We start from the raw sequence: 20,000 nt of genomic DNA on the forward strand, positions 1-20,000 counted from the left end.
CAGCCCCATGAAGTCACATTTCCGATGAAAAAAAAATATATATATATTTTAAATAACTGATTAAATGTGTGTGGGGAAGGTAAATAAGAGTGTGTGGATGCTGTATTATGGTTTAAAATACGTTTAAAATGTGTTTAAATATATTTAAATAATTAAATAAATATGTGGTTTCGACTTCGCGGATTTTCACCTATCGTGGGTGGGTCTGGAACGCATTAACCACGATAGGTGAGGGAGCACTATATATATATATATATATATATATATATATATATATATATATATATATATATATATATATATATATATATATATATATATATATATATATATATATATATATATATATATATATATATATATATATATACTGAACAAAAATATAAACGCACCAAGCGATTGTTACTATTTTACCTCGAACTCATTAATACTAAATCTTCACAACAATTTGGTTATAGAATCCATGACAATTGAGCATTAAATTTCAAAGAGTTCCTTGAGAATTCTGGCGACAGTCTTTGCGCTACAACAGCCGACACAACCGAGGTGTCACTGTCAGAGTTCACACAGTCAGTAGCGGGTGTGTCCACCGTTGGCGTCGCAAAGAGCGGTGCATCTCCGGCGCATGGACATCACCAGATTATCGATGGTGACCTGAGGGATGTGTTCCCATTCCTCCTGGAGAGCCACACGGAGCTGGCGGACGTTCTCTGGGACTGCGTAACGTTGTCGTACGCGTCGATCAAGAACGTCCCAAAGGTGCTTGATGGGCGACATGTCGGGAGAATATGGAGGCCAGTCGAGGACATCAATGTCCTCCTCACCGAGGAAGTCCATGCAGATCCTGGCAAGATGGGGGCGAGCATTGTCGTGCTGAAACGTCACATGGTGAAGGCGCACAAACGGCACGATGATGGGTCTGAGTATCTCGTCCTTGTACCGCAGCCCGTTCAAGTTGCCTTCAATGAAATGAAGCTGAGTGTGCTCTCCATGGCATATGCCTGCCCACACCATAACACTGGCACCACCGTGTGACACCCGACGAAGGACATTGGCGTCAGTGTAGCGCTCCCCAGCCCGACGCCAGACGCGGAGTCCGCTATAAGCCCGATACAGCTGGAACCGCGAATCATCGGTGAACAGCACTCTCCTCCATCGTGCAAGGGTCCAGCGCAAGTGAACATTGGCCCAGTTCAGTCGGGTCTGACGCCGGACTGCAGTGAGGTCGAGTCCCCGGTGTGGTCGGCGGGCTCGGAGGTTGGCCTCCCTCAAGCGGTTACGCACCGTCTGGGCTGAAATGCGCCTGTTATGCAGCCCGACAGTCTCATCGGCAGTCCTCGTGGCCGGTCGGAGTCGATCCCGGAGATGTTGCAGCCTCATGTGACGATCCTGACCGGCGGTGGTCACACGTGGTCGCCGGGCATGTGGGCGGTTCACGGTGCTTCCAGTCTCTCTGAGGCGCGTTCTCAGGCGGCTAATGGTGGAGTGGTGGACATTGAAGTGTGCTGTAACGGCCCGTACTGACGTCCCAGCATTCAGCATGCCAATGGCGCGCTCCCTCAAGATTTGTGACATCTGTGGCATGTTGACATTTGGCACCAGTCCACATTTTGGGGAGGCCTTTTATAGGGCAAGCTATAGGGAGTGTTTGTGTCCTGGTCACGCTCACTGACCATCACTCTGTCAAGCCCCATGGTGCTCATGGGAAGGATTACTCAACGTGTGAGTCCACACACTCAGAGTGGTCAATTTCAATGGGAACATCTGTCTTGAGCAAAACAAAGGAACCATTGCTCAAACATATCATCGGTTTGACCATTTTCCCATAATGGCAATCTTGACTTAGATATTTAGGTTGGTGCGTTAATATTTTTGTTCAGTATATATATTGTTGCGGATTCGCGCCCGCCGGCGTGCGAACGGCCACGTAACTCGAATCGCGGCACGTCGCCCACCGGATGGACAATCCAGTCGTGACCCTCTCGGACTAACGCCGGGAACCAGTCACGGGTGGACCTTTCGGTCTCACCGCGATCGAGCCAATCGGCCCCCGCGTGGGATAGGGTTGCTCGCCAAATTCGACCTACCTAAGTACCCACACGGAGGGTAGACCGGGCGATCGCACCTCGCCGCAGGTCGACTTCGGACACGGGCCACTTAAGCGACCCGTTCCGTACTATCGGGATAACCGAGCGGTGTTATTCGTCGGCCTCGATGGTTCGATTAATTATCGGGTGTCTTAACCCACGACCAACCCTTTACGTGAAGCAAGATGGGGATTCAATGAAAGAAATGACGAAGCGAAGCGGGAAAACAGTTCAATAATAAGCACATTTATTTCGCGATGAACGGAAAGCACACATATACAATTCCACCAAAAGCACATGTAAAAGAAGAAGACAAAAAGCAAATGCAACAATGCAGATCTAATACCGACTACGCGAGCACACGGCAACACTTATACAATTTTACTTCACAGACGGCGCCGACAACACATATTCCCAAAGCAAAAGAAAAGAGAACCACCCTCCAGGATGAGGGGGTAGGCGGGCCTGGGGCCGAGACCGTGTCGGGCCTACCCGTCTGATGATGAGACGCGAAGTGGCGGTGGTGCCTCAACTCCGCGGGCCTCGCGGACAGTGTCTGGTAGGGGGTGGGAAGGGTGCCCCCTTTTGTCGCACTATCTCAGCGCGGGGGGAAACAGGAGGGGGTTGCTGATGCTCGGGGAAAGGAGGATTTCACAAAATCGCGGGTCCCGCGACGAGCGTCTCCACCACGACCTCGGTCGCGCCGCCGGCCTTTCTCTCCGCAGTTCCCCGAATCCGACGCGAGCACCCCCTCGTCCGCCTTCGCCTTCGCCGCCTCTCCACAGCTCCGTCCTCTTCACTCCGACTCCGCGAACTCCCAACTGCGAACTGCCACTTCAACTCAACTCTTCCTCCGCTTCCAACTCAACTCTTCCTCCTGCGAACTGAACTGCCTCGACTGACGAACGCGGCCCCTTATATCCCCCGTGGCCTCGCTCCTTCATCTTTGACCCTCTGCCTCCGACCTTTCACCTCGCTCCCCATTGGCCCGAGGAAAAGTGGGCGTGAATGCTTTTTGATCCATGAATTTGCATATAGCGACCGCCCTCCAACGCCCTGGAGGCGGGGCCAAATCGCCCCTCGCTCACCGATTGGACGGAACAAAAGTGGGCGTGAGTCGTTTTTGATCCGTTTTTCTGCGGAAAGTCCGCGATGCTTTTGAACACTCTGCTCGGTGCGCGCTCTACACGAGTCCAGCATCGGTGCCCACGAGTGGCGCGAGATGACGGTGATGCGATGGTGGCGAGTTGTGACGGTAAAGGTCGTGGCGGTTGTGGTGAAGTGGCGTTGTGGTTGGTGGTTGTTGTGATGGATGTTGAGACGTGGTTGGTGGTGGTAATAATGGCGGTTGGTCCAAAGTAAAGATAGTAAAAGAAAAACGGCTATCCTGAAGAGTCGCAGCCCTCATGAATGACATTTATTCCCTCTAGACAACGGGTTTGGGCCTAACTACACATATACTTACCGAGATATCTCACCTAAGGGACCTGAATGGTGGTTTGCGAATTTGGTCAACCACAACAATATATATACACACACACACACACACACACACACACACACACACACACACACACACACACACACACACACACACACACACACACACACACACACACACCCTTAACTTGATGAGGCAGCAGGGCACAGATCGAGTTCCATCACAGCGCTTGCTGCACGAACTGGCAGCAACAAGTGTCACCTGCCACATGAGCACATTGTCTTATCTCTGCCCTTATAATCACCAGTGAGGTTTACAGTGAGGAATATTAAATTCAACTAAAGAAGCACGCTGACTCCATGACACGACAATGATGTCATGCACATAAATTATAACACATCACCTCCAAAGTAGGAGGCATCCGTATGGTCCTCAAGCCTTTACAGACTGAGATTAAAGCTTGTGGTCACAAATAGATGAAAGCAGAGATGTCGATCTAGATTTCACCCTTGTGGGAACATCAGGCCAACATACTGCTCATGGTTTATTTGTGACCATATTCGGCTCATCTAACTGAATCGAACCCCCTAACTTGACCGTCATGGTCCGGTGGAGCGACATAGGCCGGGGTTCGAGGGACATGAGGGGAAGCACTCAAGTTCCTCCCGAACATCCGGTCCTGATGCTACCGAGCTCGGATAACTCCATGCTCCGGCAGGTTGTTAAGCAACCACAAACACCGATTGTTACTGCTAATCCTAGCAGGGTGTCACTATTTCGTGTACATGTATTGTAATGAGGGCTGAGGTGTAATGTTCATCGGATTGTGGCGTGTGATTTGAATGTGAAATTGACGTGAATATTCGATTGACTGCTTTTTGTTATAATCTACTTGCATGCATGAAGAAAGCTCGTGTGTTTTAAGCAAAATAAGTGAAGGAGGAAAGATGGGTAAAGAATGGACAATAACCTGCGTAAAGCCAACACAATGCATATGACCCATCAACCCATTACAAATCAGGAAAGGGCGATCGAAACCGAATACTCATGAAATAAGTCTTGGGACCGCTATTTGTTGTGCCATTGTCTCACGTGAGTTCAAGTTTGGCAGAACTACAACAACATTGATATATATATATATATATATATATATATATATATATATATATATATATATATATATATATATATATATATATATTTGTGTGTCCAGCACTTATTTATTTTATTTTTTTTGTAAAGATTTTGTGCAAAGCAATGAAATTTTAAACCCCTTGCGTCAATGGTAGAGACAAATGTCCTAACGTACTGTGTTCATTCACACGTTGTCCACTTGTGCCCCCTCGTGAGTTCATGTGAAACTAAGTGCTTTCGTCAATGGGGGTTTATTCCACCGACATCCTGATTGGTCTTCACTTCCGAATATTTTTCTCCCTTCGTATTGTGTTGCTATTTCTGCAGGCGATTTGAGAGTTGTTGCATCTGCCTGGATAATCATGGTAATTCTCGTGTCGAGCATTTTCCGCATAACCGTGCGCGACCACCTAAAACACCCCCCACCTCAGGAGTTAGTGTCATGAGACATGCTAACAGGTGGGTTCATGCTGAAATTGGCCAACCGCTTCTATGATTGACAAACGGTTCACTTTGGCTATTTAGTGTTCCGACTGTTTAATGGCGAATGATGATGCGGACTCGGGTTGAAACGTTTACCAATTTTATCTGGAGATGCACAAACTGTATTCAAAAAGGCAGACGTCTGTCTTGAGCAGTGTTTCTCAACCTTTTTTGTCCCACGCCCCACTTTGATTTTCAAAAAAATCGTACGCCCCACCATGTTTGGAGACACTACAGTACATACTCCATATGTATTCAAAAGGCTTTATTGAAACTTTATTGCAAATTTTATTCAATTGCTACTCACTTCAATGGGAGCCCTGCCCTTGATGTTAGCTGCAGATTTGTTTGATTCGAGGAACCAATTTTGTCAGTTTCAGCCTTAAATCAGCACGTTTCGTGATTTCCAGTCGATTTCTCTTCGCTTGCAGCAAATCGGTAACAACACTAAATCCACATTCGACTAAATAAGATGATGGAAAATTTATCAATACTTCCCTTGCCAAAGTAGTCGAGTTTGGGTATTTCTTTTCGCTCTCCTCAGATGCCACATCATGGTTCCTTTGATCTTGAAAAGAGTTTTGAATCCTCATGCCCCACCAAAATATTGCCATGCCCTACCTTGAGAAACACTGGTCTATAGGGTAATGTTGGGGTTTGTAAAGGGGGTTTAGGAGGAGGAGCATAATATATTTTTTAAAAATAACTTTGTTTATCTGTGAAACCAATTTACATCAGTGCTTTTGATTCAACATTGATGTCGCTTAATAAGGATTATTATAATTTCTGATGCGGTTGAAAAGGACATTCCTATGACCCGGCGTCACACTTGCTTGCCTGTGCTACTGTGAAATGAAACCAGGAGTTTGGCCCAGTTGCGGCAAGCTTACCTCAATTTGGATTGGAGGCGAGCTTATGAAACAGTCTACTGCCTGACAAGACGATACAGAGGTGCTACACTTACCTTTGAGCTGTCCTGTCCAGCCTCGGTTTAAATTCTCGGCCTGACTTTCACTGACGTAGCGTTGCATCGATGTGTGCGGATGGATGCATGTTAAGTCGGAGGACCCGTCTGTCAGCATTGGTCACATAGGTGGACATTAACGATCCCACGGTGGGATTTTTTTTTTTTTGGTGAAGAGAAGGTGAGTTATCACCTGCACCCTGAACAAATTGCAGTTTATTGTCTTCACATTCAGGGAGCCTGGCATCGGCGGCACAACTGCGGTTCTCAGTGAATGGTGCACACCACCGGGTCGAACTCGTAACTGACTCCATTATGCATATGGACTAAATTGATTCAGTCCATTGTGTCCTTGTTGCATATACAGCCGTGGCCAAAAATATTGGCACCCTTGCACTTTTTTTTCACACAACTCACAATTTTCTCGAAAAATAAGTTGAAATTGACAAAAGTATTTTGTCTCCACAATTCTTAATTTCATTGTTAATATTACAGAACCTTTGTTTTTGATTCAGAACTTTAAGATGTCCTTTTAAGTCAGAAAATAAAAAGAAATGGCATTGACAAAATTATTGACACCCAAGATTTAATATTTGGTAGCACAACCTTTGGACAAAATAAGTGCAGTCAAGCGCTTCCTATTATCCATGAATGAGCTCCCTTCACCTCTCTACTGGCAATTTGGCCCACTCTTCTTGTGCAAACTGCTCCAGTTCTCCAAACTGCTGTTTTCAGATCTCCCCCACAGTTGTTCAATGGGTTTTAGATCTGGACTCATTGCTGGCCACTTCAGAACAGTCCAGCATTTTGTCTTGAGCCATTCCTGGGTGCTTCATCAAGTGTGTTTGGGGTCATTGTCCTGCTGCAAGACTCATGACCTTCGACGGAGACCCAGCTTTCTTATACTGGGTTGAACATTGCGCTCCAAAATGCCTCCTTGGTAATTTCCTGATGCCATGCACACATTCAAGACACCCAGTGCCAGAGGCAGGACAGCAACCCCAAAACATCACTGAACCTCCTCCATGTTTGACTGTAGGGAAGGTGTTCTTTTCTCTGAAGGATTCATTTTGTTTTCTGTAAACATAGAGATGATGTGCTTTACCAAAAAGCTCTAATTTGGTCTCATCTGTCCACATGACATTCTCCCAGGATTTTGGCTTGTTCAGGTGTGTTTTGGCAAACTCCCGTTGGGCTTTCTTATGTCTCTCTCTTAGCAGTGGGGTCCTCCTGGGTCTCCTACCATAGAACCCCCTTTCATTGAGTTTGGCGACGGATGGTGCGAGTTGAAACTGCTGCACCTTGTGTCTGAAAATCAGCTTGAATCTGTTTGGAAGTTGATCGAGGTGCTCTCTAAACCATTCGAACAATCCTTCGCTGCAATCTTCGATGAAGTTTTCTCTTGCGGCCATGTTCAGGGAGGTTGGTTCCAGTGCCATGGGCCTTAAACTTCCTGATAACATTGCGTTCGGTGGACACAGGAACATCAAGGTGTTTGGGGATGGACTTGTAGCCTTGATATTGTCCATGCTTGGATACAATCTTGTGTCTGACCTCCTCAGACAATTCTCTAGTTTTCTTTCTTTTCTCTGTGCTCATCGCGGTAAACAACGTGACACAAAACAGCAGAACGACTCCTTTTCTCCATTCAAACTGGTTGAATGAGTGATTTTTATATTGCAGGCACCTGCAACTCACCACAGGTGGAGTTCAATTCCGCAGTAAAGGAGAATCGCCTGCTTGAAATCCAATTATTTTTAACAACTTCTAAAAGGTGTCAATAATATTGTCCAGGCCATTTTAGGATTTCTGTGTGGAATAAGCTAAGATTTTGTAATTGTTTCAGCTTTTTTTTTTTTGTTTCGTTCCACTGCAAACCAAAGAAATATATATGTGCATACCAAAATATTTTTTAATTTCAATAATTTTCTGGAAGAAATGGTGCATTGTTTGTGAAAAGTGCAAGGGTGTCAACATTTTTGGCCACGACTGTACTTTGAGATTACTAAATGTTCTCACTTCTTTCCAAAACTTACAGATGAGGATGTGCAAGCATGTTCTGCTGCCAACCAGACTCACGTAGCCACACCGGTGTTTGGCATGGAAAACGAGATGAGAGTCTGCCCCTCGCATTCAGAAGGTGGCGTGGCATCCCTTGTCGCCGAAGTCCACGTGAGCAGGGACTCGAATGGTTTGAACGGAGCCGAGACTTTGGTGCCAGCCGAGCTCCGAGTGATCAGAAGCCAGAGTAACCCTCAAAGTACCGGTCGCTTTGGCACGGCCGTGTGACGGTATTCGTTGGGGGTGATTGTCAAGAATTGAATGGTCATTCAGACGGTTAGATGTTAAAGCCGACTCACCCACTAGCAATAACCACTCGGTTTGATACTTTCTACAACTCTTGAAGAGTTATAGAAATGTCTACCTCTCATTTTATGATGGGAGCATCTTATCCTAAATCCTTTTTGGGTTTAGTGAACACTCACTCATTCTACTGCATCTGCATCAGCAAAGCACCGGCTGCGCAACTTGCAATCAGTCGTGCACAGGAGGCCGTCGTGAGATGGAGATACCATCACGAGCTACCATTTGCTTCACCTTGTGTTTAGATGTCTCTGATGATGTTGGCCTGGTTATTTTATATTGTCATTATAATATGTTGCATACCGGTGACGTTCTTCATTGGCATTGAGGACTGTCTGGCTGGCAAACGTAATCGGATACGACCGTATCGCATTCTCCGAAAGCTATCGTCGTTTGGGCTTGTGTATTTCGGGGGAAGCGTTCCTGATGAAATGTTCGTTCTCATTTTGACATTGCTGCCACACACCGGTGGAGTGAATTACCGCGTTTACCGCATTGATTGTGCGCCTTCTGAAAAGATGACACGCAGCCGAATGAACGATATCTCTGCAAGTAGAGTCGGTGCATTCGCTTGCTCCTCAGTGGATGTTATAATTGAAATGCATTTGCAATCTGAACAAGTAACGGGCATCTCCATTTTGTTCGTGCATCTTCCCCTAAATCCTATGGGTGCTTTCATTTTAAGCTGATCGTAAGTTCTCTCTGGTCGTGTGTGTGTGTGTCTGCCGCATGCTCTCCAATCATCCAGCTCCAGCTTGCTGCGAGTGCGACACATCATCATTTGGCTATACATCGCTCTTGGTCCAGCAAACCGATTGTTGGCAGACCAGGAGGTCGAACTCGTACGCTATACTTTGCCATTAGTCCGTTCTCATAGATACGAGTTACACTTGATTCATTTTCAGTACTGTACTCTCGTCTCAACAGTCTCGCCTGCTTTGCGCGTGCTCTCAAGACCGGTGTAAATATTCCCACAGATATTCCACGGTACACACTACCACAAGAACTTCCTTGTAAATTAACGAACCTTTCCTCAGACAGAATGTATGTAATTTAGGCACTGACCTTGCGGACGTCCACACAAAAGGCTGGACATGCTCACAGTTACCTGCCTGCTCTGTGTTTTGCCCCCCCTTGATCAAGTAAGCTTTTCGTAATGGCATTTTTTCCAACGCAGTAGTTACACTGGATAATATGCATGGAATCGGTCGTGGTTGTAATCCGAAGTGGGTTTGAATGTCACAATCTCTGCTGCTTTGTAAAACGACTGCACATCACCGGGCGAGCATATCGTACTGGGAAGTGAACGCAAAATGTGAGACCACATGCACACTTTGCTGTCGTCCGAGATGGCGATTCACGTTATTTTTTCTCTCTCTCTCTTTCTTTCTTCAGTTTATTAACTGGGAGAGCATCTATATTTGTGCCTAAATCAGCCTTGGTAGTTGTGTTTGATTTACCGTAGTGTTCGTGCACGTTTGAATTGTTTCGTCTATCCGGTTTTCTTCTTTGCTTGATAAGTTTACACTTCCTCATGCTTCTGGATGCATCATCATTTGCCTTCCTCTCAATCATGTTACCATTAAGTTTTTATATTTTATTTTTCCTTACACGTAAATGATTTGCAGTGTTTGTACATATTGTCACCCTGTACATGTAGTGTGGTTGGCTCTTGTCTGTGTACCTGACTTGAATAAAGTTTCCACTATTGCTGGTTTCTACTTTTCTATAGGTCTCCCAGCATATGGTACTGTCTTCACTGCACACGTTTATGTTGAAATGGATTTGCTTTCATTTGTGACCCCCGTTAGTTGGTTCAACGGATGACTGTCATACTTACCTCTGGGCTGTCTGGTCTGGGTTCAGTTCTCGGCCCACCGATAATAATAATAATAATAATAATAATAATAATAATAATAATAAAAACATCCAATTGGTGCTTCACGGGCAGGTGAGCCATCCCTCAGATGGACGTAAAGCCGGGCGTCCCGTCCGATAGCATTAGCTGGTGGACGTTAAAGACCCCAAAGTGTTGCACCATCGAAAGACCCAAAAACGATCCCTGACTGACCACCCCGTCTCTCCCTTATACACATCTCACTTTTATAGGAACTCTTCTCTCCCTCATATACATCCTGCTTTTATTGGAACTCTGCACACTCGACCTTACACCTCCTGGTTTTATAGGAACTCCTTGGACACCCTTCTTTAATATGAACCCCTCACTTCCTTCTTCACATCCTGCTTTAATAGGAACCATCAATTTGGATTCAGACCAGGTCACTCTACCCTGGATATGCTGATTCTGCATTCCCAACAATAGATGGAGGTCCTCAATGCCAGACATGAAATTATAGCCATATCCCTAGACACGTGCTTTCGATATGGTCTGGCACCCTGCCCTGCTCACCAAACTCTCTTCCCATGGTATCCAAGTCCATCTCCACTCATGGCTCGCAGACTTCCTCTCCTGTCGCAGTCAACGTGTGGCCCTAAAGGAGTTCTCTCATCGCCTCTTCCGGTCCAGGCTGGAGTTCCTCAAGGTAGCGTTCTGGGCTCTGTTCTTTTTCTGGTTTTCATCAATGATCTCTCCGACTGGAAAATCCTCTTTATCTCTTTGCTGATGACTCCACCCTCTGCCCTACCATCTGTCATCCCTCAGACCAGCAAGCAGCAGCTTCTTCATTCTCTGCAGGTCTGGATAAAATCACAAACTGGTCCAACATGTGGAACATGTCTTTCAATCCGGACAAATCTCACACTCTCACTATGTCTCTCCGAAAGGACCGACTAGAACCCCCCCTCCCTACCCCCCATCTTCTTTCTTAACAATTCTCTGGAAGAAGTCCTTTCATTCAAGCTTCTGGGTCTCACTATCTTCCATGATCTTTCCTGGGAAAGTCATATTTCCAACCTCGCCTCCAAAGCCAGTCGCCGACTGGGAATCCTCCGTCGTGCAAAGTCCTTCCTCAGCCCACCTGAGCTCCTGACCACAAGCAAAGCTTTCGTCCGCAGCCTGATGGAGTACTGCTCTCCCCTCTGGGCTGGTGCTCCTGCCTCTCACCTTTCATGGCTTCTCGCTGTGGAAACCAAGGCATTTAGGATCATTTGTATCTGCCACGATGAGGCTGAGTCTTTGGGCCTCTCACTCAATCACCGCAGGCAGGTCGGTGGTCTTTCTGTCTTCTGCCGTCTCTAATCCAGCCTCACCCCCCTCCCGCTCTGTCTAAGATATGTCCCACCCCCCCCCCCAATATTTCCACAAGGTGCTCAAGGTCCACCAGCAACCCCCTTCTGGTAAAACTACCAAAATCAGGAATCACTGCTCACCTTTACTCTTTCCCACACTCTCTTCAATCCCACTCTTCCCTCCAGGTCTTCAAAACAGCTGTTGTTTAGCACCATCTCTTATCTTCCCCCCATCCAAAACCTAGATCTTTTCTACCCCCGCTAATCCACCTCCTTCAAATTCCATGCTTTCCTTCCTGAAAGTCCCTGCTGTGTAAGGACCTGAAATTGAGCTGGGATAATTGAGCCATTCAAGTGTCCTGCAACGGAGTGGTGACCTGTCCAGGATTGTGCCCAACAGCCCAGGAAACTGCTTCGGCAGCACCGACACTCTCTGGAGAGAGTATGGTTCCAATTTTTTTTCTCTCCCTTATACACATCCCGCTTTTACAGGAACCCCCTCTCTCCCTTATACACATCCCGCTTTTATAGGAACCCCCTCTCTCGCTTATACACATCCCGCTTTTATAGGAACCCCTCTCTCCCTTATACACATCCCGCTTTTATAGGAACCCCTCTCTCCCTTATACACATCCCGCTTTTATAGGAACCCCTCTCTCCCTTATACACATCCCGCTTTTATAGGAACCCCTCTCTCCCTTATACACATCCCGCTTTTATAGGAACCCCTCTCTCCCTTATACACATCCCGCTTTTATAGGAACCCCTCTCTCCCTTATACACATCCCGCTTTTATAGGAACCCCTCTCTCCCTTATACACATCCCGCTTTTATAGGAACCCCCTCTCTCCCTTATACACATCCCGCTTTTATAGGAACCCCTCTCTCCCTTATACACATCCCGCTTTTATAGGAACCCCTCTCTCCCTTATACACATCCCGCTTTTATAGGAACCCCCTCTCTCGCTTATACACATCCCGCTTTTATAGGAACCCCTCTCTCCCTTATACACATCCCGCTTTTATAGGAACCCCTCTCTTCCTTATAGACATCCCGCTTTTATAGGAACCCCCTCTCTCCCTTATACACATCCCGCTTTTATAGGAACCCCTCTCTCCCTTATACACATCCCGCTTTTATAGGAACCCCTCTCTCCCTTATACACATCCCGCTTTTATAGGAACCCCTCTCTCCCTTATACACATCCCGCTTTTATAGGAACCCCTCTCTCCCTTATACACATCCCGCTTTTATAGGAACCCCTCTCTCCCTTATACACATCCCGCTTTTATAGGAACCCCTCTCTCCCTTATACACATCCCGCTTTTATAGGAACCCCTCTCTCCCTTATACACATCCCGCTTTTATAGGAACCCCTCTCTCCCTTATACACATCCCGCTTTTATAGGAACCCCTCTCTCCCTTATACACATCCCGCTTTTATAGGAACCCCTCTCTCCCTTATACACATCCCGCTTTTATAGGAACCCCTCTCTCCCTTATACACATCCCGCTTTTATAGGAACCCCTCTCTCCCTTATACACATCCCGCTTTTATAGGAACCCCTCTCTCCCTTATACACGCCCCGCTTTTATAGGAACCCCTCTCTCCCTTATACACGCCCCGCTTTTATAGGAACCCCCTCTCTCCCTTATACACATCCCGCTTTTATAGGAACCCCTCTCTCCCTTATACACATCCCGCTTTTATAGGAACCCCTCTCTCCCTTATACACATCCCGCTTTTATAGGAACCCCTCTCTCCCTTATACACATCCCGCTTTTATAGGAACCCCTCTCTCCCTTATACACATCCCGCTTTTATAGGAACCCCTCTCTCCCTTATACACATCCCGCTTTTATAGGAACCCCTCTCTCCCTTATACACATCCCGCTTTTATAGGAACCCCTCTCTCCCTTATACACATCCCGCTTTTATAGGAACCCCTCTCTCCCTTATACACATCCCGCTTTTATAGGAACCCCTCTCTCCCTTATACACATCCCGCTTTTATAGGAACCCCTCTCTCCCTTATACACATCCCGCTTTTATAGGAACCCCTCTCTCCCTTATACACATCCCGCTTTTATAGGAACCCCTCTCTCCCTTATACACATCCCGCTTTTATAGGAACCCCTCTCTCCCTTATACACATCCCGCTTTTATAGGAACCCCTCTCTCCCTTATACACATCCCGCTTTTATAGGAACCCCTCTCTCCCTTATACACATCCCGCTTTTATAGGAACCCCTCTCTCCCTTATACACATCCCGCTTTTATAGGAACCCCTCTCTCCCTTATACACATCCCGCTTTTATAGGAACCCCTCTCTCCCTTATACACATCCCGCTTTTATAGGAACCCCTCTCTCCCTTATACACATCCCGCTTTTATAGGAACCCCTCTCTCCCTTATACACATCCCGCTTTTATAGGAACCCCTCTCTCCCTTATACACATCCCGCTTTTATAGGAACCCCTCTCTCCCTTATACACATCCCGCTTTTATAGGAACCCCTCTCTCCCTTATACACATCCCGCTTTTATAGGAACCCCTCTCTCCCTTATACACATCCCGCTTTTATAGGAACCCCTCTCTCCCTTATACACATCCCGCTTTTATAGGAACCCCCTCTCTCCCTTATACACATCCCGCTTTCACATCTTGCTTTTCAATTTACCCTTCATCGGAGCATCATCCATCCTCTGATTTATTTAAACTTATTTATTATTTCTCCACAAAAATGGAAAATTACACTGTCAAAGCTCACAATCTTCATTGAAAATATTGTCCAATCAATTACCAAATACAATTAAAATGATAATGTCAATAATGCAACAAATCACTATCGAACGGTCAAAACTGTACAAAGAGAACAATTCAACAGACAAGCACAACATCCCCACTGCCACACACTGACCCCTTCAGTGTTACCGACCTTTACAAACACAAACACAAACACAAACAAATAATATCGACCGTCTTGTTTTTTTTCTCCTCCATTTGCGAAACACAAATACACCTCCAGACAAAGCATGTGATTGATAGTGCAGCTTTCTGGAGTAAACTAGTTTTCAAAATCAAGATTCGTAAATAAAACCAATTTTATTATAACTGTTTTCTTTTACACCATCTCGATACACGTCGAAAGAGAAAAATATTTCACCAAACATAATTAATATTTCAATTACAAAGGTTGTATTTATAAGCACAGTTTTTACCTTTTACATTTCTGAGTTCAGAACAATCTTGAAAACTGAAAAGTTTCATGATTGAGTGATTGATTGTTGGTTTCTCATTGAGAATGAGGACAAGGGGTGCAGATCAATGAGGAGCATAAGGAGATTGGGCTGGTGACATCAGCAAATTACATTGAACAAGTGTCGATAATAATTTATTTTGCCCCTTGGTTTTTGAAGGTATTTTTAGTTAAACGGAAAACCAAATACTGCATTGGAGTCACCAGAAGGAACCCCAATAAACAAAGAGCAAAGATGGAGTCATCCGGAGGAACTTGGATAAGATTCGGGTTTCAGCCGCTACTCCACCACCCTCAAACCCGTCCAGGCGCAGCCAAATGTCAAGTGGATAACTACCAAAAGTATCCGCCGCCTTGTTGACGGATTTAATGAAAAAGACATGTTGTACTTCACAAGCATTCTGCTCTATTCACCCAATCATTTGCCAGAGGTCATTTGGAAGTCGGCTAACATCGCCTTCGTCAACCATCCTTGCTGATCATATGTGACGTGAGCAAAAATCACTTCCATTTCTCTGATGCTCCGTGTTGGATGCTTTGGTTTTAACCTCCATTTAAAATTAGTAAAATGAAACATTTTGAATTATTCTTATTCAGATTTCAACACCATAAGCCATAAAGCATATTGTTAAGTTGTTTCAACTTTCTTTGTACAAGATGATTTGTAATAGCAGCAACCACCAGGGTGGCACTATATGATACACATTCAGAGAGATATATATATATATATATATATATATATATATATATATATATATATATATATATATATATATATATATATATATATATATATATATATATATATATATATATATATATATATATATATATATATATATATATATATATATATATATATATATATATATATATATATATATATATATATATATATATATATATATATATATATATATATATATATATATATATATATATATATATATATATATATATATATATATATATATATATATATATATATATATATATATATATATATAGATAGATATGGGGGTTTCCTCTCACCTTGAACCCCCTCCCCAAGCTATGCAACCCCAACACAAACCATACTTGGACTACCTTTAAGTAACTTGCAAAACATGGTTGGGTTTGGCTCAGATGTTTTCAACAAACAAGCATGAGTTGAGCTTTATATATTAGATGGTGGATGAATTTGATAATTTAAAATCAGTCCATCCGATGAACAAGCCCCAAGGAGAAAAAAAAACAAAACAAACTGCAAATCCTATTTGATATTTACAAACAACCTGCATATTAATTTGGATAGAGGTATGCACATTGCTTCAAAACTGTCCAGCCTGGGTTTGAATCTCGACTTGAACCTACATCAGCAGCACAGCTGTGACTCCAGCCTATGTTATCCACAGGCATGTGCTGCAGACAAAAGGAGTTCTCAGATCCATTTTGATATGATTTACGTGTGATCGAAAAAAAAGGAGAATCAGCATCAGATCATTACAAGTGGATATGAATCATTTGGAAGTCCTGTGACAAGATCTTGGCAAACACTCATTTCAACGGATCCAGTATAATTGTGTGTGAAAGCAGTGTTGTGGTCAGATTATGCGATTGTATTCTTGGTTCATATTTGAAGGGTCAATCAGCTATTTGACAGTACACTTATCTTGTGTGCATCTACAAATTAGGTCATCTCTGTTGATTTGCCACAATATCGGAAATCCAAGGCCAAAAACGGATTGTTCAGGCTGCGTATTATGTTCCATAAACATTGAATAAGCCAAGTGTTTACAGGTTTGAGTAAAACGGCAGGTGATCAGTTTTGACGTTCCCTCCCAAAAGCCTGATTAAATAAAACGATTTCAAAATAGCCATCTTCCGACCGCTGCTCTCATCCCATCACCACACCGCATGCCCTTTTACACCACACTGTCATGGGTAAGTCAATGCGTTTGGAAGAGCTTGCTCGACACGTCATACCATGTTGTGAAGAAAAGGTATTCCAATCTCAGCAAAAGAGTGACATGCTCAAGGTCAAGTGTCAGATAATTGTGTTACCCCATCTCGTGGCTCTTTGAAAGTTAGGGCACACAGTCGACAGCTTAATTGTTGTTGAAGGATGTGAAACATTGGCATCCTCTTTTCACTTGATGGACTCTAGATGAGCAGGTGGACCAAGCGAGCATAGGTGCGTCGTTCGCTGCTTAGAGAATGAGATGTTTCCAACAGGTTCTTGGCCCCGGTGATAAGGTGATGTCTCAGCAAACTGTCACCGATTAACCGTCTGGCTTGGACCACAAATTCCTGCACAAAGGTTAGGGAAGGGGAGACAAGGATGGTAGAGATCATTACAAAGACTCACTTATGTACAGTGCAACCATTACAATACACAGTGGGAATCTCTTTTAATTGCTTGTGATTCCATAAATTAATGAAATGATTTCGGACCTGGCAAAACCATGGCAACACAACCAATTTGGAGATTTTCTCTGAGAACAAAGGTTCTTAAGTCTGATGTTTTGATTAAGAGGGGCTTTCAAATGTGATGATGCAAGAAAATCTCCAAGTTTTAATATAAGCCATGGATTGAACAGTGATGGGTGGTAGGAGGGGGGGAGGGTGGAAGGGGCATTTGCATAGCATGAGTAAGGAGAGATGATAATTATGGGAGGAGTTTGGGAAGAGGGAGGTGTATGTGGATGACGCAGGTGTCTGCATAAAGGTTGCAGGACAGATGCAGCAGGACATTCTCATCATCTCCTTTCAGAAGTAATAAATGAACACCTTTCTCCTGCAACAGAGACAATCCATCCCTCCACAGAGCATAATCTCCCTTTTTTTTGCACACACGCCTCAGCCATTCGTGAACGTCCACGCCCATGCTCCTTACCCCCCCACCCCCTACCCTTTCCTATCCCACCTCTGCACACCCTTCCCCATGATTCCCATCCAACTCTCTTCCCCCCTTGATTGTCTTCGGCTTGCTCCTCACTCCCCCCATGACCTCCTCTCTTCATTCCACCACTCCTCTCTTTAGGGGTGTACCAGTTCAAATCCCTTGCTAGTTTTCACTTGAGGGCCACTCTGTGGTTGAAACTCCACACCTTGAAGACTTTGTTCTTGGTTAACATCTCACGTGGCTTGTGCTCTCTGTTTTCTCCATTTTGCAATCTCTGTATCTTTACTATAATTCATCGTCTGTCTGTTCCCAGGTACAGCAAAAATGGCTGAACCGATCGCAACCATTTTTTGGGTGTGTAATCCTGGGACCCCTTGGAGTAAAATAGGCATAAATATAATAACATGACCCCCTTGATGGCTCCCGCAGGTAGCAGGTGCTTCTAGTTGTTTTAATGTGATGTCCTAACTGCACTCGGAGTTCTCCCCATCAGTGAATTCTGCTGTTTTGTTACTCTGTGTATTTTCAAGGTCGATATATATACCTTTTGATGTCTGAAAGACCATGCACAGGTCATGCTTGTTCATCCATCTTTAAAAAAAAAAAAAAAAAACTCCTCTGGTGTTTGTCATATTTCATGAATTTCTTTTCCAATTGCTCTTCAGTGTTAACCAGACATTTTATGGAGGAAAAAATAAATTAAAAAAGCTTTCATCATCATTTAAAAGGAATGTTTGTGGCACAGTAAGAAGGCACAACCATGCCGGCCATCTCTAGAGCAACCAGGTGCTTAGTTTCTGACATCACAAAAGGGTTTCGGCAATAATGGCACCGAGCTGTACCGTGGCACAGCTAAATTGGCATTTGATAGCATTGCGGATGAGACTTCCCATCGATGTAAACAGCTCGAATTACTCCTGACATTTTTGTTAACCTCCTTGACCTGCCCAGCCTCTTGGAAATAATCAGGCAGCATTGGCACATTAACCAAGACTCACTCTGTACTGGCAGTGAATTGTGCCTCGTAATCTAAATTTCAAGATTTCAAATACAGTCCCACCTCGTTCCTAATCCCAGCATCCCAAGCATCTTCCTCTCTGCACACAATGGTGCTTTAATACTGATACATTTCACTGTAGTATGCATGAACGATACCTGTACCATCGCTCATCGCGGGCTTTGAGAACTGTTCACACAAGGTGCTTTCAGTGTATTTCATTGGTGTAAGAAGAGTTAATCATCAACATTCCATTGCAATACTCGTAAAAGGTAATGCAATGGCAACAAAATGAAAACAGCTTGAAAAACCACCAAATTATAACGAGAGGGGGGGGGGGGATAAAACTCTCTAATTTCACAGAAATGCAAATTGGGTAGGTCTAATTACGTGCTCGATAATAAAATAGATATACCCGAGAATTTTATTAAACAACGGCGATGCAAGAGCAAACGGTTTCCATCGCTCAAGGAATGACAGGAGCCGCTACTCATAGAGCCTGCTCATCCTCATTGCAGTAACTGCATTGTTCATCTTTTTCACAACGATTAAATTTTCTTTGCAATGGCGACATCAAATAAATAAACCAACAAAATAAACAAATAAATAAATAATCAATAAATACCACCACCAGTAAGCACAACTGCTTGAAAGTTAACCTCGTTAAATATCCTTAATGCACACTCAGTTCTGTGGCAAACTCTTCACAACGAGGAAAAACTCCGTCTGCCCGCATCGATACCTACAGGATCGTGAGATCGCTCGACGAAAGAGAGATCACGGGGTTCAAGTCATCCCGTTCAGGAAAATGATTTGTGAGATTAACGGTTTAAAACATGAGAGAGAGAGACACAGAGAGAGAGGAGAGAGAGAGGAGAGAGAGAGAGAGAGGGAGGAGAGAGAGAGGGAGGAGAGAGAGAGGGAGGAGAGAGAGAGCGAGAGGAGAGAGAGAGCGAGAGGAGGGAGCGAGAGCGAGCGAGAGGAGAGAGAGAGAGAGGGAGAGCGAGGGGAGAGAGAGAGAGAGAGAGAGAGAGAGAGAGAGAGAGAGAGAGAGAGAGAGAGAGAGAGAGAGAGAGAGAGAGAGAGAGAGAGAGAGAGAGAGACACAGAGAGAGAGAGAGAGAGAGAGAGAGAGAGAGAGAGAGAGAGAGAGAGAGAGAGAGAGAGAGAGAGAGAGAGAGAGAGAGAGAGAGAGAG

At 44.6% G+C, this 20,000-nt stretch overlaps 2 protein-coding genes across 8 annotated transcripts in view; one reads left to right on the plus strand and one right to left on the minus strand.

Moving 5' to 3' along the window:
- DGCR2 (DiGeorge syndrome critical region gene 2) overlaps window positions 1-10,183 on the plus strand; it is a 94,864-nt gene extending 84,681 nt beyond the window's left edge. For 5 of the 6 annotated variants that reach the window (XM_085859383.1, XM_085859380.1, XM_085859379.1 and 2 more), the window contains one exon: window positions 8,148-10,183. In XM_085859383.1, coding sequence (XP_085715509.1) covers window positions 8,148-8,398 — 251 coding nt within the window. In that variant the 3' untranslated portion in view covers window positions 8,399-10,183. The remainder of the gene's footprint in view (window positions 1-8,147) is intronic. The other variant, XR_015052334.1, reaches the window with a different exon arrangement.
- Window positions 10,184-15,909: 5,726 nt separating this feature from the next.
- Window positions 15,910-20,000, minus strand: part of GLT1D1 (glycosyltransferase 1 domain containing 1) — a 60,375-nt gene continuing 56,284 nt past the window's right edge. The window contains exon 11 of one of the 2 annotated variants that reach the window (XM_085860279.1): window positions 15,910-17,212. In XM_085860279.1, coding sequence (XP_085716405.1) covers window positions 17,066-17,212 — 147 coding nt within the window. In that variant the 3' untranslated portion in view covers window positions 15,910-17,065. The remainder of the gene's footprint in view (window positions 17,213-20,000) is intronic. The other variant, XM_085860278.1, reaches the window with a different exon arrangement.

The sequence above is a fragment of the Eptatretus burgeri genome, chromosome 16 (genome assembly GCF_056783735.1).
Source record: "Eptatretus burgeri isolate ZD-2024b chromosome 16, Ebu_testis_v1, whole genome shotgun sequence".
Classification (NCBI taxonomy): domain Eukaryota; kingdom Metazoa; phylum Chordata; class Myxini; order Myxiniformes; family Myxinidae; genus Eptatretus; species Eptatretus burgeri.